The 23,855-nt window shown below is 42.3% G+C and overlaps 1 protein-coding gene across 8 annotated transcripts in view; it reads right to left on the minus strand.

Annotated features, from left to right (window-relative positions):
• SMOC2 (SPARC related modular calcium binding 2) overlaps positions 1–23,855 on the minus strand; it is a 149,049-nt gene that overhangs the window by 92,097 nt on the left and 33,097 nt on the right. For all 8 annotated transcript variants that reach the window (XM_075089574.1, XM_075089576.1, XM_075089578.1 and 5 more), the window contains exon 2: positions 10,939–11,110. In XM_075089574.1, coding sequence (XP_074945675.1) covers positions 10,939–11,110 — 172 coding nt within the window. The remainder of the gene's footprint in view (positions 1–10,938; positions 11,111–23,855) is intronic.

The raw sequence follows: 23,855 nt of genomic DNA on the forward strand, positions 1-23,855 counted from the left end.
AGTTTTACAGGTATATTGACACTGAGAGGTTACCAGGGAAGTCTCTCACAATCAGATTCAACTCTCCTCTTTATCTAGAACAGGAATAATTCACGTCAGGAGTGACCCCGATTATTTTCAAATGAAGACTGCAAATGAAAGGTGGTGGGACTTACCTGGTACCTCGGTGCTGATGAGTCAGCCCACAGCTTTGATTTTGATCATCATGGACCCTGACCAACGCAGGCCAAACTGTTTTGGGGTGAATGGCATCATGCTGGTGACAAACAACCTGCGAGCAGAGGGGACTCGGAGCCTGAAAGGCGTTGGAAGGATGAAAAGCGCTGTGCAACGCTGTGCATTGCTGGAACAAGTCAGCCTTGTGCCACTGTTTTAATGGATTTCTAGCTTAAAATAAAAAAAAAAAAAGCCTTTTTTTTTTTCAAATCTGTTTTTGTTTAAAATTTTGGAACCTTCTAGCGGAAGAATAAGGGGCTTGAAACTGTTACTGGTTTCTGACTAGAATTCCCACTATACTTTATTTCTCTCCCTAGCTTAAGTATTAATAAGGGAACCGACAGGCTCAAGCTGGAATCTGGTATATGACCTGGTGAAAAGACTGTTTGGCCCTAAGACCTGTAAAAAGCTGGCTGAAATGAGGCGTTATTTGCCTATACTCAGGCCATGGGAAAGACTCATTTTGCAGCTACGTATGACCAGCTGTAATTTTGAATTATGTCAATGCCTGACTCAGTGAGGCTTTACCCTCTCAACTCCAGGTAAGTTGGCTTTTACATCCCGGAAGCTTGCTGGAAAAGAAATTCTCCTGGCATAGAAACTGAGCATGAAGATGCATGAGTTTACCTTAAATTAGCTCACTTGGGCTGTATTAGTTGTCAGACTGGGTTGGTGCAGAGCTCAATACATTTTAGCACAGGCCAGCGTGCGGATTGCACCACCGCGACTCAGCACCAGGACTGCCAAGGCAGCTAGAGGTTTAAGAAGACAAATACATCTTGGGGTGTAAAACTGAAGACAAAAACGGGTGCACGGGAGTGGACAGAAATACACAGAAGGGAGGAGATGACAGAGTTGTAGCTGTTTGGGCAGGTCTTTCTGAATTGCCCTGGTGACAATTCTGGCTTCCAGCAGAGACTGGTGTCCGAAAGGCACAGGTGAAATATAAAGCCATCTTAATGCTGTGCTGAGCTTCTATACACAATAGGGAAGACTTTCACCTGTGAAGTGAAGTGGCACCGGCACGCTGCTGCAGGATCCGGAACCAGGGTCTTCCTGCAATAGCACCAAAGTCAATAGGAAATCCCAGCACCCGAGGAAATTCTGGAAACAGAATTAGCCTCACCAACAGCCCAGCGCTGACTTGGAACTAACCTTCTTCTATGCCTTATTTCCAAGAGTACAGCACCGAAAACACTGAGCTTTGGGGAAAAAAAGAAAATAACCATCAACTTCAACTCTGCTGGCTAATCCATGAATAATATATCACACAGAGAGAAGTTTATTACTGCAAAGTAGAAGTTTATCTTAAAAACAATGACACAAACTCATCAAGGGTGTAAACACCATCTCTAAAGTGACATTTAATACAATTGAATTTACAGCAACTTTGGGGCTCCACAGGGAGATCTAACCCAGATTCCACCATGGAAAAGCACACAGCTTGCCAAAAGAATAGATAAATCTCCTGCAAAGATTTTGATGTAGTGCATCCGGTATTTCTTGGTTTGCTATGTATTTCAGTGAGAATAAAAGTACCTTTCCCAGTCCCAATGCACTGAGCAGACTTTGCTTGCTTTCGGAGAGATTACTGTGTGTGACACAGGCTCGTTATGTATTTACGCATAAAATACTCTTCACATTATTTCATTATTTTATTACAGACAGAATATCCAGCCAAACAGATCAGAAACGTTTACCACTTTGTTAAACTACTTATAAAGTGGTTAAACTTAATCGTTTGAAGAAAAAGTTCCCTTGAGGGCTTTCCACAGATACCTAGCTGTTCTTAGGCTAAAGAGAAAGCTTTTCTGAAGTCGCATGGAGGTGAACAAGCAGACCTAGTATAGACACACATCATCCAAATACACCTCACTCTTTCTCTGTGGGTTTCCCTTATAGCCCCTCCATTATGCCAGAATACCTATATACACTTCCTTGCCCTTAAATTTAGAAATATACAGTGCGCAAGCTGTTTAAAGTCAGCTATCCCCCGAGCACCTTACTGAATTGCCCTAAAAATGAACCAGAATTTTTTTCTATTTTTCTGTTTCTTTCCCACTGCTATATCCTTTCGCTAACTGGTAGTGATATGATAAAAGCCAAATGGAGTTAATTTGTAGCTAATTTAGCACAAAAATGTTTTATTCAGAGCACAAGGCACCGTTCGGTTCTATACGGCATAAATTACTCATAACATGAACGTTTTCGATGGTATTTGACCTAGGTCAATGTATATTCCAAAGAACTGGTCATGTCTACCAAAAAAGCATAGACATAGCTGTAGCCTCTAGTGATAGGAAACGTATAGCGAGCCATACGTGCTCAAAGTTTCAATTTCAAAGATGCAGAGATTATTAGCCTCTTGGGTCGGAAAAGATATCAGCACAGACATTTAGCCTGACGCGGCCGTAAAATAGACTTGCTGCTTCGTGACAAGGGCTGGGCGACTCTTTCGCTATTTATTTTTATCGCTGCATTCTGGATTCAAACAAAACAGCAGAGCAATCTCAGCCCAAACTCTCCTCTATTGGCATCCAACAGAAGCAGGCAGTGTGGCGTTTCTTTGTTGTTTTCTTTTTGGTTTTTTCACATTTTGCAACCACCCAGCAATTTAGATAGCTAAGCTTTAAGATAAAATAAGGAATGCTGTGCTGGATTCCTTCTTGGCACAATAATATTTCTCTCAATATGCTAAGAGTCACATTTGGAGGGACACAGCCTGACTAGAACTGAATCAAATATTTGCAAGAAAAACTAAAGCTATGGCTTTCTGATATTTTACATACCAAAGGCCAGACTAGGCTTTCCGAGCAGAACAGAGATTTGATAAATAGTTTGGAGACGTCTAAGAGGGGCGAATTTATAATTCTTGCACTGAAAATCTGAGAAGGCCTGCAACTGTTGTGGTTTCTAGTCTTCAGTGCAGTATTATTGCTTTAGCACTAGTAGTTTCTCCTTCACTTGCTTTAAGATGTTCAGTTTGTATTAAACCTGAAACTAAATTGAAAATATATGAGCAGAAATGAAAACTCCACAAAACAAAAAAAGAGATTACTTTCATACAATTGCAGTAGCATGTATTTGGTTCTAAAAAGAGCCCTTTTTTGTGCCTAAGAATGCTCCTATATGCCTTGATTCTGTGCAGTCTGGCTTTGGCAAATTCTTCTCGGATAAATATTATCAAGAAAAATTGAGTACTTTGAAAGAGATAAATTCCACCTCCAGCAAATTGTGGATAATATTTCAGTGTTACTTGTCCTGTGTTCCATGTACCAGTAGACACATTTAAAAGAGCAAAGGATATTCCACAAAAAATATTCCAAACATACTTAAAACTTTATCCACCCCCATTAAATACCTACTAGAAAGTATAATCAATCAGAAGCCAACTCCTCTTGCTTTCAGAGACTACATAAATTATAACTTCTGTATGTAGATAACTTTTGTTTACCAAGATGTTGAATATTTTGTTTCTCAAATTAACACTTTTACTACAGTGGCTTGAGACATAACAGCTTGACGCATAACATAAATGAAGACTCAAAACCAAAAGGAGGTTGGGACTGAGCAGGGTTAGGGTCAGGGTTGCCAGCATTACGGTCTGGAAACTTGCAGTCATCCTACAGATTAAACGCAGCATCTACAGTTAGAAAATATGTCTGAAAAAGGAAGAGACAGCTCCTAGCTAAAAGTATTTTAAGAGAAAAATCTGCCTTATAATCAATTTTTTCCCAGACAGTTTATTTAAAAAAAACCCAAACTGATACAACTTTTCAATACATTCTCATTTTAACATCTTTTTCCCCCAAAATAAGAAAACCCTGCATCCCTCCTTTTTCTTTTCTTTTCTTTTTTTTTTTTCTTTTCTTTGCTTTTTTTCTTTTCTTTAAGGTTGGACAAGATGATTCAAGGTTGGACTAGATGATCCCTGAGATCCCTTCCAACCCGTGATTCTGTCATTCTTCATAAGGGAGAGGAGAAAGACAGAGAGGTGATGAGGACAAGTGAAAACTGTTCTGCTTCCAATCTACAGACTGTGCAAGCTCCCAGCGTGCATTCAGGTTTATTTTATAGACTGACGCCTTGTTCCAGTCCCACTTTCACTCATCTCAGTTAGGAAAAGAACCAAACCTACTCACTATGTCTGTCTTTCTCCAAATGAAACATCTCAGGAGCATGTTTTGCCTCCCAAACGCCGCCCAAAGGGCTGCCTTCCAGGCAGCAGGTTGACTGGCCAAGCCAACCTCCGTGCCCACGCACTGACCTAAGGGACGTGCTCAGGCACTGCAAGCACACGTCAAGGCCACACCGGGCTCGCCGGCAAATCTGAGCCTGAGGGCAGCCTCTGTGGGAACAGAGGACAAGGTGTGCACTCAGAAACCATGTCCGGCATTTACAAGCCAGTTCTTTAGCTAAGAGGCAACAGTAATGTTTCCACAAAGGATGCTTAGATTCATGAATGATGAGACCAAGATTAATTTACGACCCCAAAACAACAACTGCCTGGCAATGTCCTCCTTCCTCTTCACCAAGGGAAAATCATATCGGCATGTTTATCCAAGGACAGAAAGGAACTTCAAGCTGCAACACGGGAGGTTTAGATTGGATATTAGGAAAAATTTCTTCACTAAGAGAGCAGTCAGGCACTGGCACAGGCTGCCCAGAGAGGTGGGGGAGTCACCATCCCTGGGGGTATTTAAAAGACGTGTAGATGTGGCCCTTCAGGGCATGGTTTAGGAGACCTGGGGGTGTTGGGTTGATGGACTTGATGATCCTAGAGGTCTTTTCCAACCTTAATGATTCTATGAACCTTAATTCATATAATTTCAAATTATTGAAGCATGTCCTTAGTTCATTCATTAACTTATTGTAGTAATTGTTCAAATGAGTGAAACTTTCCACTATTGCTGAAAGCCCCACTTTAATGAAGCAAATGCTGGGTGCTTCTCCCTTTAAGGAAAATAAATAGCCAATAGTAGAATACCTCCTTATGGGAAATTCCACTCATATTTTGACATGCTTCAGTTCATTATGTGAATCATGAGATTAAAGATAGTACCTTTTGTTATGTCTATGATCGCCCATAAAAGAATGGCATTTTTAAACAGCACGGCTCTTTAAGATACCATACATGAATTAAGCTAAACATGAGCTATCTAGGGTTTCCAATGGAGAAAGGGGATCTACATAGTGATAGAACAGTGACACTACTGCGTGCGATGCTCTGAGCGCCAGCCAGACTAAATGCCAAGCCACTCACAAATTAAATATCACTCTCTGTAAAGCTCCTCACGTTGCCATTCTGAGTACGGTCTGCTCGGAGATGTGTCCCACGTCCAGTTTAACAGTTCACTGTAAACCCAGGTTGCTGCTACATGATGACAGTGAAGTAAGGAAATGTCATGCGGTTTTACAGGGATCAACAATTCGTTTCAAACCTCCCGCCATCAGAGAAGTCATATTTTAATGAAGCATTGGTGGAGAAGCCAAGAAATCCAAGCACCTCAGCTGGGACCTCTCAAGAACTCTATGTTAGGGCAGAGGTGCGCTGGCAGGACTGTACACGTGCATTTGTTTTTCCATTGATCACAGCGTCAGAATACAAAATAGTATTACTGAACCACCTGCTTAACACATTCAGAATATTATTATGGGCCTGGTACATTCACTTAAAAACAAACTGAGAAAGGGAACAAGTATTCTTAAGGTCATTTAAGGAATAAGAAGAGAAAAGACGAAAAATGCAAAAAAAAGGTATTTTTGAGTGCATTAGCCTGCAGTGCTTGCAGACCACTTTGAGGGCAAATTTTGGCTAAAGCAACAGGAGCTCCTCTTAGCTAATTCTAGGAGGGACATCTCCGTGGGAGGCAGAGGCTTTTTGTTCAGGTGAAACATTCCCAGTAGCCACAGACATCCAAAACACAGTCACAAGCATTGCACACGCTCCTCAGCTTCCTCCTGACAAGTTGCCTAAATCTTGGCAAATATTCATATAAAGACCTTAAATGCTTAAATAAAGTTCAAAGTGGCCGAGACGAACTGCAGTGCCGCCCGTTCCAATTCACCCTCACACCATTAGCAAAACTGCGGATTGAATTGCTGCTGGCCACAGGTCACTGTTCACCTGATGGTCCATTAGAAAGAAAAACTGTTCTCCATCCACTAGACATCCCTGTTACGGATATTGCTCGCTTTGAAGAAGACGCCACCAGCTACCAGGCTTTCTACACCTGAGACCTGAAGTTACTGAAATGTAGGTGAAAAGTTGTCCAAAGGGAATGGAGTTATTCAGAGTCCTGAACTCTGAAAGACTCCGCTGATCTCATAGAAAAATCTTCCACTAACCTAGCTAGGACTAGAGCTTGTTGTCACATCAAAGAAAGGCACAGTTTCATTGAGGAAACCTTCAATCCCACTCGCCTCCACCCAGCATCATGATTTCAGGTTTAAAGGTTAATACACGTTATTTACGGTCACAGAAAACTACTTGAAAAGCCTAACACTACGTGAAAACTGCTGCAGGGTAAATATGATTTCCCATTTTCAAAGTTTCGTGGGGAATAAATAGGGTAGCAAACCTGATGATAGAAAAATCCTATTGATTTTAGCGTAGCGGAAACAGGTAGGAGTTTGCAGAACTAAGTTGAAGCATTCTCTCGTTTGTTTGTATTTCTAACGCAAACTTTTAATAACAATAGAAAATGTGCATCTTTTTTGTACAATGCCATTCTACAGTGATAAGACTAAATTTTACAGAATAATTGTAAACACTTACAAAAAAGAAAAAAAAAAAACAAAACAAAAACAACAAACCAGACTTCTTTATGATCCCAAGCTGGGAGGAGCGGCTGATACGCCAGAAGGCTGTGCTGGCATCCAGCGAGAGCTGGCCAGGCTGGAGAGCTGGGCCCAGGGGAACCTCAGGGAATCCAACACGACCAAGCGCCAGGTCCTGCCCCTGGGGAGGAACAACCCCCCGCACCAGCACAGGCTGGGGGGGACCTGCTGGAGAGCGGCTCTGCTGAGAAGGCCCTGGGGGTGCTGGGGGGCAGTGAGGTGACCCTGAGCCAGCACCGGGCCCTTGGGGCCAAGGGGGCCAGCGGTGCCCTGGGGGGCATGGAAAGGCGTGTGGCCAGCAGGGCGAGGGAGGTTCTCCTCCCCCTCTGCTCTGCCCCAGTGAGGCCACATCTGGGGGGCTGCGGCCAGTTCTGGGCCCCCCAGGTCAAGAAGGGCAGGGAGCTGCTGGAGCAAGGCCAGGGCAGAGCTGCCAAGGTGATCAGGGGCTGGAGCATCTCCCTTGGGAGGAAAGGCTGAGAGACCTGGGCTTGTTCAGCCTGGAGAAGAGAAGGCTGAGGGGGATCTCATCAATGCCTATAAATATCTGTAGGGCGGGTGTCAGGGGGATGGGGCCGGGCTCTTTTCAGCGGTGCCCAACGCCAGGCCAAGGGGCAACGGGCACAAGCTGGAACACGGGAAGCTCCACCTGAACATGAGGACAAACCCCTTCCCTGTGCGGGTGCCAGAGCAGGGGCACAGGCTGCCCAGAGAGGCTGTGGGGTCCCTTCCCTGGAGACATTCACCCCCCGCCTGGACGCGGCCCTGTGCCCCTGCTCTGGGGGTGCCTGCTCCAGCAGGGGTGGGACGGGGTGAGCTCCAGAGGTGCCTCCCAACCCCCGCCAGTCTGGGATTATGTGATTCAGAATGTATAAGATGCTGCATGAAGAAAACCAAAAGAATTAGTTTCAGGCAGTCTCATCTGTAATGATGCGTGACAGACATTCATCCTTACATTTCTAGGTTACAGGAGATCCTCGCTCAGCAATGCCTCTCCCATTTCTGCTGGGGAAGGTGTTTTTAGCCAACATCTGCATTTCAGTTTCCATACAAGCACAATTTTTAGAGTGGCCTATACCATGTTCCACATCATGTAAAATCCCCATTAAATGTAAAACTGTAGCTACTGTCCATTCTAGAGCAAGGCTTTTCCCTCTTTTGGTTTGGGGTTTTTTTAGGTAGATGTGGTACTCCTCACGGTTGCTCCTGTTTTCAAGACTAAAACTTCAACTTGTACTTCTCATATGCACAAAGAGTATCAAAGGCTCAGTTCTGTAAGTTACAAAGCCTTTCTGTGTTCCAGCCAGAGCTCTCCATGTACAAGAAATAGTAGTTCTGAATATATAAACAAAAAATGATGGGCACAAAATTATTCCAGAAGGTTATCGATATAAATTGTGAAGGTGTTTAGATTTCTAGTGAATAGACTGAACCGAACAAAAAGCTGGTCACCATGTTTTCAACTAATTAAAATGGTACCTGGAAGTATTTAATATTCAGACAAGATTTTTGTGAGGTGAACAGGGATTTTTACCTGAGAAGATGACAGGAGGAGCCAGAGATGGACTTAAGACTGCCTTCTCTAACCAATGATGGATGGATATCAGACACAGATTTAAAGTTGTGAATCTTATACCAGGAATCATCTCTCTTCTCCCTTCGTAACTTCCACATGCAAACATGCATCTTTCTTTCACTTTTTCCTGCATCAGCAACCTCAAAACTTGCTTCAAAACCAATGTTTTAATGAGGGGGATGGGGTTGGGGTGGGGCGTCTGTTTTTTAAGGGGGACAGGCGAACACTTCCAAAAGGATTTGCTTTCATTCCGACATGGAATGAAAACAAATTCTGAGACTTTGAAAGATGCCCTGAAATGGAACTGTCACTTTTTGGTTAGCCCTGCTAAAACAACCCTCTGGTCAAGCATCACCTGCAACAACAAATTTCACCACTCAAAAGCAACTGGCTCAAATGAGGTCTTAATCTGAGGACTTCCTTAGCTCTTTCAGAAGAATGTTTGATGGGACTATCAACAGTAGCTCTAGCCATGCTAAAACTGAAACTGCAGCTAGGCCAACGAATCCTTTTTTTTTCCCTCTAAAACTTGTTTTTACAGCTTGAAATATTTCTGATGATTGCAGCCATGGGTAGGAATAAAGACACTGGTCACTTCAAAATTTAAGACTGCTTTCATTGAATAAGAAAGACTATGAAACTGTAAAATTAAGTCTCTTGCTGATATTGATCAAGTATATTATTGGCAATCATGTGCCTATTGCCAACCAAAGGAAAAAAATAAATATTGAAGTGATGTTTGCATTCATTTAATTGAAAGATTAAAAGCATTTGATTGACGAGGGCATGATGTGTACTTGCAATTAACAACACTTCAGCTGCCTCAGGTGTCTAATTCCAAGTTTCCAATTGTACTGACACACTACTCATTAATAAATAAACTGCAAACAAGCACTTCTCCCAGTAGTAGCTGTGGACTGCAGAAAAACTTGCCAGCATTGCTGCCCCACCTCAAGTAGGGCAACTCAATGCATCTTTATGGAAAAAATTTCTTGCAGATGATATTGTCAATATGGTAAAAGGAAAAAACAATAAAGAAAACATTCTGAAAAACTAATTTCCAGAAAAGTGTATAATGCTGAAATGCATAAAATGAACAAATACAAAGCGTACAATAATTCTCTCTGCCGTTCACGAGTGTAACAAAAGCTTCGGCTCAGGTAGCTTCATTATGTTATCCCTGTTCGCAGAAGTAATTAGATCCACCAGCTAATACAACGGCTTATTATGAAAGGGCTGCAGAATAAGCATAGTGTTTCATCTAGGCAGAAGATGAGACAGAATGTCTCTTTGAAGCAGTCTTGATGCTTCAGAGGTTTGCTGGAGCTAATGGAGAGGGCTGATGCGGAAATTGCCTCCTAGAGGTTGAATCCGTGTGGTCCCTGGGGCTTTCTTCCCACCCCCCACCCCGCCCCTCTCTTCTGGACAGAGGGAAACAGAGAGTAAATCTTTATGATCACTGCTATTCTAACATTTTAAAAAGGTCATTGTGTTGAGGATCACCCTACACTCACATGACAGTTGCGTTCTCTAGCACCAAGCTACTCCAAAAGGGAAAAGATTTAACTGTCAATACTTTATAAGTACAGGAACTGAAGCACTAGGGTTGCACGTCGCACAGTTTCTCCAAACAGCAGTCAGAAGTAAAAGAGTGGGTGATGTGGGTAGGAATGGCCTGCGAGGGCTCCAAGCACTACAAGCCATTTCACTGGATTTCAGAATTACAGTATTTGAGGGTTTACACAACTTCCAGTTATATATATATATATATATATAAAAAATATTTATATATATAAAATCCTACAATTTCTACATACTTACGTTGGGGGATACAAATCAAAACAACAAGACCCAGGCAGATCTTTCTAATTTCTTTTTTTTTCTTTTCTTCCCCCCCCTCCCGCCCCCCCCCCCCCCCCGCTAAAAGATTGCAGTTAGGAAAGACAAGACTGAATTTGACCATCTCTCACTCAAAAAACCAAATTGCAGTGGAGAAGAAACCTCAGGGGATAACAGCCTTGAGAGTTACTCAAGTCCTTCGGAACAAGGACCCAGCCTTACAATCTCCTTAATAGTGACATCTTATAGTGTAAATGGGGGGGGGAGGTCATATTTTTGCTGATGGATAAAGATTAATTTATCTTCATGTAGCCTATTGTTATGGAACTGACAGGATGGATTTCAACACGCTTGCTTTTAGACAGCTCTTCAGGTACAGCACTCCTAGTTTTCAAGACATAGACATTTTCAAAAACTATTTAAAGCCTATTCTTTTTCATTATGGTGAAGAGAAACTTTGATTTGCTCACCTTTGCAGTTGCCCCGGTAGGCTATTTCCAGCTGAGGGTCTTTGCATTTTGCTCGTTGAAATTCACACCGGGACAGAAAAGTTCTTCCATCAGATGCACAGAGTGATTTCTGCGGGGAACCTGCACAGTCCAGGCTGCATTCTCTGTCTTTGTCTTGGTCCACTCTCAAAAACTAGGAAAAAAAAAACCAAATTAATGCTGTAGGAATGCCATCTCTATGTGAAAACTGCTCTGTGATCCCCTTCCCCAGGGAACACACGCAAATATTGCCCAAAACTGAAAAGAAAGCTCTGTCTTCGTAGCCTATTCAAATAATAGTTGATTCATCATATCTGGGGTTATTCAGCTGCTGCTTTGAAATGGTAGCGTTTGCAACATTTCTGTAACATACAGTAAATCCACTATCGCAATTAGCAAACCTCTGAATCTCCTTCGACCATTACGAAGATGAAAACAGCAGCTTGGAGTCTTTAGAGCGAAACCGGGGGTGGCAGAAATATTCTACACAACAAAAATGAGACAGCAAGGGAAACTCGTCTATTTTATTAGCTATGTGCTAACTTGCCTACAATAACAACCTGAAAAGACTGTTCTAAGATCCAAATTGGATTTTTAACATCAGTACTCATTTAAAATTATACGCATAATATGTCCAGTAGCCTCAACGCAAAAGGCCTGATGAGAAAAAGAGAGAGGTAGAGAAACCTTATGAAACACAACAGATCATTTATTCTTGCAATGCCCATATTCAAAAACTAAAGACTCCTCCTCAAAACAGAAATGTAAGGTATATTTTATAGAAATATTCATGCTTGTGCATATGCTTGCCTGTAAAAATCCATGTCAAGATTGAAGAGGAAAATGTTATAGCTTGCAGTTCTTCCCATGAGACCGTTCTTATGCACGACGGAGTCTCAGCTGCCATTCCAAAGTGCCCCACCATGGGCAAGCAGAAGAGACAAAACCTGAACCAGGCTGTGTCTTGTGTGCAGAAGAGTCTTGAGACAAATAATTTTTTAAAAAAATCTGTTACCAACCAACCAAAACCTCTGACTACTGTTTTGAGCGTGTTCTGAGCCCTGGCATGGGTTGCCCATGGCTGCAGTCCCTCAGAGGTGCCCCTGCCGCAGCATGGGTTGCCCATGGGCCACAGTCCCTGGGGACTGTCCTTGTGCCACTGTGGGTCACCTCTGGGCTACAGTACTTTGTTTCTGGACTGGCACAGGGCAGTTCGTGACCTTCTGTCACACTGAAGAGCCCCGCAAGGCCTTGCTACTCAAACCCTGTCAGTTCTGCCCATCACCACACATCCTGCCTTTATCAGAAATTCAGTCTCATCTCCTCCAGAACACAGTAAGTGGCTATAGGCTGACAGAAGTCGTTTAGATTGTTCCCACCATGAATTTCAACAGATGCTCCCCTTTCTAGTTCTGCCACGAAGCCACACTGAACCCGGTCTAACTGTTGATCCCTCCATGCCCAAGACCGCAGGCACGGCTGAGGAGTTTGGCATCATCCTTGGCTCTGTGAAAAGCAGGAGCTGCCCAGAAATACACTGCCAAAAAACTCATTGGTCCTGATGCCGCTGCATGCCAGCTAAAACCAAGTTGCTCCTGAAAAACAGGGACCAGGGACAAGGTGATCTCCATCCTCAGGCAAACTTCTCTATCATTTTGCTCTTTCTGAATAAACACAAAATTAAGCAAGGCATATAGCTACCAGGAGATAACCATTCTCCTAAGCACTAGGAGGCACCTGAGAAAAGGTCTTCATACAGCTGAAGTGCTGGTTTCATTGGTGCTATTTCATCATCATCAAACACCTCAGGTACAGAAAATTTTGAACTTCAGATTAGAAACTGAGATCACTAGGAGGAAAATTTTAAGCAGAAAAAAAGAGGACAAAGACTAGTATTTGAACAGGAGAGAGTAGTACAAGTTAAAAAATTCAGAAAACATTTGCTAACAGTTTCCCTACACATTATTACACACACAAAAAAAAAATGTATAAAGAGAGTCATAAATCTCCATAATCTTCATACTTAAACTGTGGTCTATTTGCATTTCCTATCACTTAATGTGAGGAAATACAGATGGCTTTCTGGAGATTATGCCTGAAAATGGAGAAACAATCTCAAAGGTATCACTTTAAAATAATAGCCATGTGGTTGGATTTTGACCAGAATTTTTTATGTTTTAGTGGCACAGTAATATAAAAAAGAAAGCTTCCTTTTCCTGACGTTTTTGAGCAATTTTTCATTTTTAACAGTAATTAGCTTCAGGAGCAAATTACTCACAAATTACACACAAACCCCAAACCTTTATTCCTGGAATTTAGCTATAGAGCTCCAGAAGTGGGGAAAGGATGTTCCTTCCCCCGCTCCCTTCGGTGCTATTTTGCAGATCCTTTTTGCTTACAGAAATTAACAATTAGCTGAGCTGAGTGGGAAGGGAGAAAAAACAGAAATCATCTCCCTTTACCTGCAAAATAAGCCACAGTGCAGACAGGTTTCCATGACTCTGACCAGTCTCCAGATTACGTGGGTCTCCAGTGCCTGACCAGGTGCCCTGATGAGCTGCGGCATGGGGGTGGGGGGCGGTGAGGCCCTCCAAACCTCCCTTTCTTGCCTGGGAGGCATCTGCAGGACTCCGAGTTTAGGCCTAGCTAGGGCTGTGAAAAGGACTTTTCAAGGAAAACGGACCACATGGGGCCTCCTGCAGAAAAACTGGACCCAGTCCCCTGCTCTGCGTCAGACTTCCCCTGTGGATTTGGTGATGCCAAGTCAAGTGATCTCCCTCTTCTTATTTTGTGAAGTAAGGATCTGAGTACAGCCTTTCTGTACGTGTAAGACTACCCCTCTGTAATGGCTAGGCACTTTGCCACCCTTAATTTATCCTCAGCAACATCCCTGTTGAGCAGAGAATTATTTTTCAAAAGCACAGGAAGGCTCCGTGACCCACAGAAAATCATGTGGTAGATCAGGGAACTGAACCCAGGCATCAGAAAAAAAAATCACACAGAGCAACAGTCTAGCCTCTGTCCCGTTTTTCCCCCAGACTTTCCTCACCTTTTCTCTTTTGGGTTGTTGCAGGAGTTAATATGGGCATGCCTGATCGCAGTGGACAAACCACAGTAACACAGTGGACAGAAAATCCCCTTAACCATCTGAGGAACAAAATCCACTCCCTTGAGAGCATGAGAGTTCACAGATAAAGCTATATTTTAAAGGGCGTTTATCCAGAGTGTTTTATTTAAGTATTTTATTATTTCAAAGCCTTAGAGGGGATTAGGGTAAATTATGGGTTCAAGGATATTCAAGCAACCTGGAAAAGCAGAGGATGAAGACATACCCGGGAGACAAAACCACTTGAATAGCTCGTTGGTTAGCCAAACCTCACTGGAGAATTTGGGTTGTACATTTAAACAATTTCCACCAAGCCAGTGTAACCGAGGGATTTAAGAGCAGGAAGGACAAAAAGGCAAGCAACTGCGAGAAAAGATAGCATACAAGACAGACTAGCAAATATTCGTATAAAAAAAGAAAGTATGCAACTGGCATTTGGAAAATGCTCCACTGGCATCTTTACTACAGCAGCACAAGATGATACAAGTCCAAACCTGCATTGTTTACTCACAAGTAGCCAAAGGAATCGTTAAATATGTCAAAATTAATACAAATGCAGAAATAAGCGACCACTATGGGATTTCTCGTGGGATTTGGTACTTCTTTAAACAGGAACGAGCAGAGTCAGTGACACGAAAGCTGGGATCATCCTGATGTACATCTTAAAGCTGTACTTTCCTGTGAAAACATCCCTTTTGATTAAAACCGGACAGTTTAGAGAGAAACATGGTTCTGGATGGACCAGAAGGTAACTCACCCTGAATAGTGGCTCATCTGTTTCTGTCTTTAAGTTCATTTAACAAACAAATCTATTATTGTAAAAACGTGTCATACGCTGGAAGACAAGCTTAAAACAGCATTTTTTTTGAATGCTGGTAGCAACTGAGATGAAGCCAACAATAGCTGACCAACTTGAGATGGAACCATTTTGAACAACCAGCAAAAACTGGACAATTATGGTTGAACCCTATGAAAAAGCAAACCACTTTTAACAGAGAGGTGTTCCTGCCCCTAATGACACAGAGACCAGCCTAGTCAAATTTCAGAAAATTGTCTTCAACTACAAATTTGAGCTTATACTACAGATTAACAGGCGTGACCCCTCAGCTGGAGTTGCTTTAACATCTTCTGCTTTACATTTTAATATAATTAAAAAAAGTTTTACAGCCTTTAATTTATTTCAGCCTTTCCAAAGCATTACATTTTACAACACCCAATGTCCAAGGGGCCTACTATTCTACACTAGGCACTGCTTTAAATTCTCATGTAGCATTTCCAAAAAGAAAGAATTATAATGGGACTATATCAGAAGAAACCTTGGTTATTAAGTTTACCTCAGTTAACAAAACCACGTCACTATAAACTACATGTACTCACCTGACAAATACAAGCATTGATAAAATACTATTTACTGTCGTGTGTTTCGGGCATCATGGAATGCCAGTATCTTCGTTCACTGTTTCACACACCAAAGGCTCTTAAAACTGGTTGAAATGTGTCCCCCTGTAGCACCAGTGGTCCCACTGATCTTTCATTCCTCTGTTGCTGGAGTTTGGTATCACTAGAATTGTCAGAGTATGAAGCAGTAGATACCTGAAACCTTGCTTACACTGGGGAGAATAATTTCTGCTCTGCTTTAACTTTCAGCTTTGTTCTTGTCACTGGTCCCACATCTGGGCTGCGGACAGTCAGGATGCTTATTTCCTCAACCACAAGCAACATGTTGCAGTCCATGAGAAAGTTTTTCCAGTACCTCAAGAGTAGGCATTCGATGGTTTCCTTACTGCACTATTAAACCATTTATCAAGATAACGTGTCCATAAACATGTTCACTGCTATGGCATAACACGTATCTTCTCTTTACTTTACATCATCCACTCCTACGTGGGGATTCAGGGTCATTCCCTCTGCTCTACATCCCGCCTCCACATCACCGTGAGGGCAGAAAAGGTCTTCAGATGAAACTGAGTCACGGGCACTTCTTTGCACTTCCAGTGCACAAACCTGTGATCCCACTGCCTCTCGTGCAGAGCACTCCCTTTCCACCTAAGCAGATCACAGGGTATCGTGGGAGAAAAATGGTGCTTGGCCGGAGAGTCAGCACCTGGGTACATCTACAAGCCAAACTGCCCGTGCAAGACAGCAGAAGAGTCGAGACCAGTGTTATAGTCTGGTCATGGGGAGCACAGACATCTCTCTCCGTTGGAGGAAAAGCTGACGACAGATGCATTTAGGCTGAAGGTAAAGATTAGCTATTGAATCTGGCTCACAGCCTTTTAAACAGTAATGGGAAATGCTCTATTCTACGTTTCACAACATAGTGCACAGCTGTGGATTGCCTGGTCGGAGGCCACTGTCTGATTAATCTGAGCAAGGCAGGGGAGCGTTACCCACCTTTTTTTGTATTATTTGGGCCAGCTTAACTCTAAGAAAGTTTACTTGCAGTCCTGTCCTATAAAGATACCCTTAACACAAACCGGCTGCACACAAAGCATAACTCATAACTGTGCTAAACCTACTTTTACTTTGCCCTAATGTAACTTTTCCTGCTACAGCTGAAGACCCAGAAACTGCTTCTTTTCTGTCTGTGGAGAGAAACTCCCTTCTCTTCTGTGAGATCAGGTAGGAGTCTGTGCACTAGGAAAAAGAAACACCTTCAAGTTCATGGATTTGGATTGTTCGTGAGAGGTTTTCAACCCTTCTTCAATTTACAGACCCCTCCAGTTTTCACTGGACCTATATACCCTCCACTGACACTAGGTATTTAAATATACTGACAACAGGTTTTTATTCCATTACTTTTTGTGACCCCCTTATAACTGATATTCAGAATTTCCCTCTGACCAAGTGAAAACTACTGCTTCAGAATCTAAAATGAAATTCAAGCCTGGCTGCAAAACAGGAGAATAACACCTCATCTTGGGGGGCTGAGGGCCAGGAAGCCCTGAAAAACAAGCAGAAAAGATGGATGCTAGACACCACTGTTTTGCTTGGAAAAGCCTACTGCAGACTATAGCTTTGAAAGGCAATTTCTTTATCCTGCATCTGGTTACTGTAAGATGTTGACTAGAACGGTCTGACTCCCCACTGCTGGCACGGGAGGTCTGCGAACAAACCATGGAGCAGCATGCTCTAAAGTGGCTCTGTGCTTAGGGCTTTGTGCTGTTGAAAAATGTGCTGATTTACGGTGATTTATGTAGCCATGCTGTTCCTGTCTGATAGCCGCTTGAAGGGCAGATGTGGAAATCTCCAAGATAGGAGCATTTTGTTCCCTCCAGGCTTGTCTACAACGGGAAAATGAGCTAGACAATAGTAGTAGATATGTATGTGTGTGTATATATATACACATATGCAGGCTAGAATATATAAAGTAACCTTCCCATGTATATTTCAGGCAAAAGCAATGATGTTTAAATATCAAAATACTACAGTCTGCCTTAAAGAGCAGCCTAAGTTACCAGCTAGTCTGCCTCAGTTAATCTGCCTTATTAAAAAACCACTCATTTTTTCAGTATTTATTTCATCACTCTTCTGCCCAGGAATGAAGCAGAAGGTACATTTACAGAACAAACCCTACTCTCACCCCAATGCCACGGAAAAGCACTCAAGCCTAGCACTGAAACGTATGGAAAACCTAAGTCCTCCTTATCATTATTACTAGGTTATTTAGGACAGTACCAGAAGATACCTTTAAAACGACAACTCTCTAACTGCTGTACTTAACCTACCTTTAACAGATCAGCTCACCTTGTGCTGTCCCACCGAAGCCAAACAGTCCTTCGTGACTGTTCCGGGACAAGCCCAGAGCTGCCTACTTCAAATTGTGACCTCCTCCTTGGCCCAGACGTACCAGACATCACCATTAAGGTTAAGTCTGCATGGAAGAAGTTAACACAGAAAGCCATCACACACAGGGCTTACCAGATGCTGTTCATAGGACTAATCAGGTACTATTCTGATGAGCTAGAATGTGCCCATTCCTGCTGTTAGAGTGGGCAAGGCCATTTGTGCTTATAACCAAGAACATTTCTGTGCCTCTTCTTGGTGGAAATCAGAATCTTTCCATTATATTCCACTACCAGACAAGTGAGCAGACTACTGACTGCAGTGAGGTTATCTCAGACTTCTAAAAATGAACATTTGTTCTTGAAAGTTCATTTATCCCCGTTCACACAAAAAAATGAGTATTCCAGCCACAATACTGCAGCGCTTTCCAGGACAGCAAGCCATGATCATGATTCCATCATGAGGAGCTACTTGTGTAGACTAAAGAAACTAGAAATTGGCACCTTTAGAATAAGGTTCACCTGACTTAGGATAAGATGGATCACATCCTAGAAATGTCCCTTCCACTTCATGAACTGGGGATTCTGATCAACTAGCTCTCCTGTAAATGGCTGAAGTCCTATGACATTAACCCAGTCCATATTGTCAAAGAAAAATGAAGGGGAAGAAACATTCAAAGTCCCAGGTTCCTGATGACTAAAACAGAGGTGGCCTCTATGCCTCACAAAGAACCTCAAAGCTCTCCAGTAGGTGTCTGTGCATCTGCAGGGGGACACAGGAGGGACAATTGTCTCTAACGCCTGCTGAGATGTTGTTTTATTGAAAAAGACCCTGTTAAACCTCTGAACACAGACACCCCCACCCTGCTTTGCCTCATTATATTTCATGAAAGCTTCATGTGTAACTTACGGCATCAGACCTCGTTCCACGTAAACTTTAGCAAGGAGGGTTGAAAGAAACAGCTAGAGTATGCAATTTCACTGAGTGGGAAGGTGGGGTTTGGGTTTATTGGGCCTTCTGTTGGGTTTTGGTGTCATTGTCTGGTGTTTTTTAATCGCTCTTGGGTCAGCTCCAAATTACCTATCGATGAGGACAGCGTTGTGCTTTACTCCCTCCGTTCCCAGAGCGCAGTGGAGCTCTTGGAGACTCACCGACAATACTACAGTATTGTCTTGTTACAACCAGCACAGAAAAATGACTATTAAACAGGGTTGTGCCTTGACTGATATGTTTGGCATGTTATTTTTCAGATGTTTATTGCTTTAAAAGGTATTTTTTTAAGCGAGCTCTACTTTGCTGTATCGATGGAGGGATGGCGGGGCTGAACGTCAGCACGTCCACCGCTTCTTTTTACTGCTGCTTCAGAAACAACTAAAAAAGGCAAAACATCTCAGTTGTGTGACCATGTAAACTAGGAAGGACTGAGCTGAAATTGAAGCAAACGGTGACACATGTTCTCTTCTGCTTTGAAGGAAGGATGGACATCGATTTATTACACGCAAATACCAAGTTTCATCATTACCACATCACAAAACAGTTCCTCCCAACAGCTCAACAACTTAAAGAGACTTCACGTGACTGGGTGGCCTGACAGTATTTCTAATCTATTATGAAGGAATTATTCTGGGGGCTGGAGAGGAAGGGAACCACAGCCAATTTAGAGAAGGGTCGGGGGCGAGGAGGGAATGGGCTCTGAAACAGGTTCAACAGTGTCAGCTGAGCAGATTTTTCTTTTGTTTCTTATAGTTTCAATCAAAAATTAACCTAATTGCTTTTGTCTCTGGAGGCATAGGGGAAGTTACAGAAAAGTGCATGCTGTGCTGTTTAAGCATTCTGAGTACAGTATACCAGGAAATCTGATGAAACACTACAAGAACAAGGGGTCCAAATCTCTTTTTTTTCTTTCAATTTGGCTTTGTCTTGAAAAGGAAACTTCAAGGCAGTGCAATCATACCTCTTGATGGGCTATTCTTTTGAATAGCTTAATTCTAGGATCTGGTTCCATCCCTACTAAGGTAAATACACAGCCTTCAATAGGAGCAGGCCTGGGCTCCTATTGCGTAGCACTCAGCCCTCGTGAGCTACCCTTTCAGAAGGACCTTTCACTGATTCATTTGAATGCTCCTACAATATGGTCTTTGGAAGCACAAAGCACTCACTCCAAAAGAATCATGCCAGAAGCTGCAAAGTCTAAGCACCAGAAACAATGTATGAACGATTTGTTGGCGTTGACCCCATATACCTAAAAATGAACGAATGGTCTTAACTTTCAAGACACGATAATCGCTGTCAGTGACACTAAAGTACCCATTATCTGACTGCATTCATTCCCTTCCAGGATTAGGAGCCCTCTATATTTCATGAAACCACTCATTTTTGCAAACTGGGCCTAGTGTATTCACTGTAGATGAAAACAGTCCACCCATTTAATACTGTAGATATTTAGAAATAATAGAAGTGCACCAGAGCAAGGACAAATAGACTGCAACTATTTTTTTTCCTTCCAAAATATAGTTTACCTGGCCTTTCAGCGACCAAAAAAAAAAATTATCTGATTTTTATTCTAGTTTTCTGAACTCCATTTAACATAAACAGCTGGTTTCTTTCATTGTGCACCATCAAAAAAAGCTAAATGGTATCCAGACTGAGGGTATCAGCTTGCTGTATGTGTTGCCTGAAAATTGAACTGCAGATTGGGATGGAAAGCACGACAGTTGTAAATACAGTGCTGAAAGCAGCGCTGTTAAAAATGTGGTAAAGAAAAAGACAACCCTTATCAGGAAGGTGGTGTCCTTTGTATGTATTAGAGAAATCTCTAATTAGAGCGGGAACTGCTAATTAGAGAGATCTCAGCCTTTTTATTTCTTCTGTAAATATATAGTTTTGCTTTCTCTGGGTCCAGCGGCGTTACTTCCTTTGGTTTCGGAGTATTTTCTGCAAAGTATAGAGGTTCAACAGAGTCAAAAACCACCTACAGATACACAGACCTTGGGTTACCAGGGACAAAACGATCTACCTTAAATTTATACTGAAACTCCAACTCAAATGGAAAGGGTCTCGAATCTGAAGGTACTCTGCTCTGCATGTACTGCAGTCCTCTAGTTTCTAGATGTGTCCTGTGTCCAGTGTTCTGCATTTTTCCCAAGTCACTGGTAACTTTATGCCCTTCGTTCTTGTGGTATTGTTATTCATAATCTTTTCTTTGGCGGGTTGCTGTCATTTATAGTGTTTCTTCTCAGTTGTCATAAGTCACACAGGGAGAAAATAAACAGAGAAACAGTGGGATGCATTGTCTATGTATTGAATTATCCTCTAGTTTACTTAAGCTTTTCATGAGTACTGACCCAACTTTCAGAACACAAGCGGGCTAGCACAACCATCCTGTTAGCCAGTTTCCTCACACACAGCTAATCTGCCTGGTTGGTGTCTTTAATAACCACAGCTACAATGTGGGAAAACAGACCCATTTTACTTTTTAATCCTGCTCAAAGGCTGCTCACACGAAAAATATTTTGGCTTCTACAATGGTGAAAAGCTATTTTAAAACGCAAATAAAATCTAAGCCAGATCAACATTTCTGTATTTGAGGGTTTTATTTTAGGATTAAAGAATATCAGCACACACCCTTAAAGCGTCTGAGGTAGCTTAAAACAATTAAGAGGAATGACCCAAACTCAAAATAAGAAGCATTAGGTTGAACCTCTGTCACAAAGGCCGCATCCACTGGTACAGCACATAGGACTTGTGAAACCCTGAAAACAAGCTTCTAGGTGGTCTCAAACAGTTGTCTCCAGGGCGAGGTATTGCCATCCTCATTGCTCCCTGCAATGACAAACGGGGGGCCTCCTTCCCATCCCCCCTCTGCTCTCTTCCCGCCACACGCACGCGGCCATCAGCTCTCCGTACCAGTCCAGCAGCAATTACGCCGGGGGATGTCAAAAAGACAACTTCATAAGGAGCTGTTACCTCAGTGAAAAGGAAATCTTGTATTGAAGGAATAGGAGGACCCCCTCACAAGCCAAAGTGAAACAGTACTGGATTTTGTGTCGCAGGCTTGTAGGGAACAATCTCCCTTTGTGGGGGGACAGAAAGGCTCAGCTAAACAGGGCTTTTCTATAGCTGAGTTTCTATGCAATTCTATTTAATGCCTATCATGATCAGCAGGCAACTGGCCACTCTCCATATGGCTGGTTGCCTTCTCTTCCTGGGGAACTAAAGAACATGGAGGGCATCTCAAATGACGAAGACACAGTATGGGACAATATCGCAACAGAGCATTTCTTTTTATAATTTAAATCAAGTAAGCAACCGATTCACGCAGGGCAGAAACTCAATAAGACATCAAAGGTCTAATCCCCAACCCATAAAGCTGACTTGCTGACAATAACTGCGGAGCTCTAACTCTCTTACATTTATCACTGCCATCAGCTTCTTCAGAACAAAGTATTTTGGAAGGCAGGCAGGCGGCTGAATCTGGGAGGCAGATTTTGCTCTTGTTAAACTGTTGATCTTAAAACAACATGTTGCTAGGTTTAAATACTGTCATCTTGAAAAGGAGAAATCATGCTAAAAGCAAACAGTTAAATAGTACACATTTGGAATATACAAGGGTTTAACAAGCCACTCTAATGAGAAAAAAACACTTTCCATAGGGACACAAGAACCTGGCTGCGGTTTTCTCAAACCACTGGCAGTTCTACTTCCTCCCAGCTTTGGGGTTTTATGGAACTCTTGTATGTTTGTTTGTATGTTGGGCAAAAACATTTTTCCTTTAATTTAAACCATTGTTTTCCAAGGAAAATAGTCATTAGGAAGCCATTTATTTCTAATTATTATGAGGACTTTTGCAAAAGAAAAACCCTTGAATATGAAAAACAAAAATTTGTGTGTATCTAGAAGTGTGTGGGAGGGGTCAACAAACCATGATCCAAACCAGGCAATTTACCAGAATAAAAAAGAATTTTTCCAAGTTCTGTGTCACATTTTAAGTGGCCTCTGCTTTCTTTGTAGCAGAACACATTTTCCTTGCTGTTCTTTGCCTTCTACACATCAGCCGGCCGGTAGCTTTTAAATCTGTCCTAAGAGATTACCCAGCAACACGAGAGAATGTTAAGGAATCGCCATACTAGCAGTTCAACCCATTAGTCCCTTTCCACTGTGGACCCTTACGTGTGAGATTTCTCGATAGCAAAAGGAATTGTTAGAGACAAGAAACCTCATGGAGGAGAATTTGCAGAGACTCCATTTGAGTCCGGTGAGCAAAGACCCCACCATAGTAGGCGCTGTACCAAAAAACACACTGAAGAAGCTGTAGTGACAGCCACACTGTACCGTGCATGAAGAACCGACAACAGAAGAGACTGCTGCGCTCCAGCAGTAAGAAAACCAATGCTGTTTCTAAACACAGCGGAGCTGAGAACAGGCAGATTATATCAGTCAGTTGGGATCCTGTGATAAAAATCACCTGTTTCACAGATTTTTTTCATGGTTTTTTTTGAAATGGGATGCAATCAGAACCAATTCTTACACACTTAAAGAAGCCTAGACACTCTGTATTATTGATAAGAGAACTCTTTCAAGTACTTTGAAAACACAGCAGATTTAAAAAAACCACCACACAAAAAAACCAACAGAGCTCTAAAGAACAGGTATTTCATTTTCATCAGACTTTCTTGCACCCCGCAAAGCAGAAGAATTGAAGTCCGGCTCTTACCAAGAACATATCTAAACGTCATATTTCTACAACCCAAAAGCAAAGATTTCTGGAATCCAAAGTCTCTGATGCAATATTTTATATTTGTGGCTTCTAGTCATACTAGAAAAATCAGCAAATCTTATTCCCTCAGATTTTTTTGTTGGAAGCATATGGTTAATACTCCGTGTTACAGATACTGTTTATATGCAGTGGAGTTGACAAGAAAATACAGACAGGGGTGGCACCTATGAAATATTTTCTTATTTTGCTGTGGGAAATAACTCCCCGATACAGTTTTGCACAGATAGCAGC

The sequence above is a fragment of the Phalacrocorax aristotelis genome, chromosome 3, assembly GCF_949628215.1.
Source record: "Phalacrocorax aristotelis chromosome 3, bGulAri2.1, whole genome shotgun sequence".
NCBI lineage: Eukaryota > Metazoa > Chordata > Aves > Suliformes > Phalacrocoracidae > Phalacrocorax > Phalacrocorax aristotelis.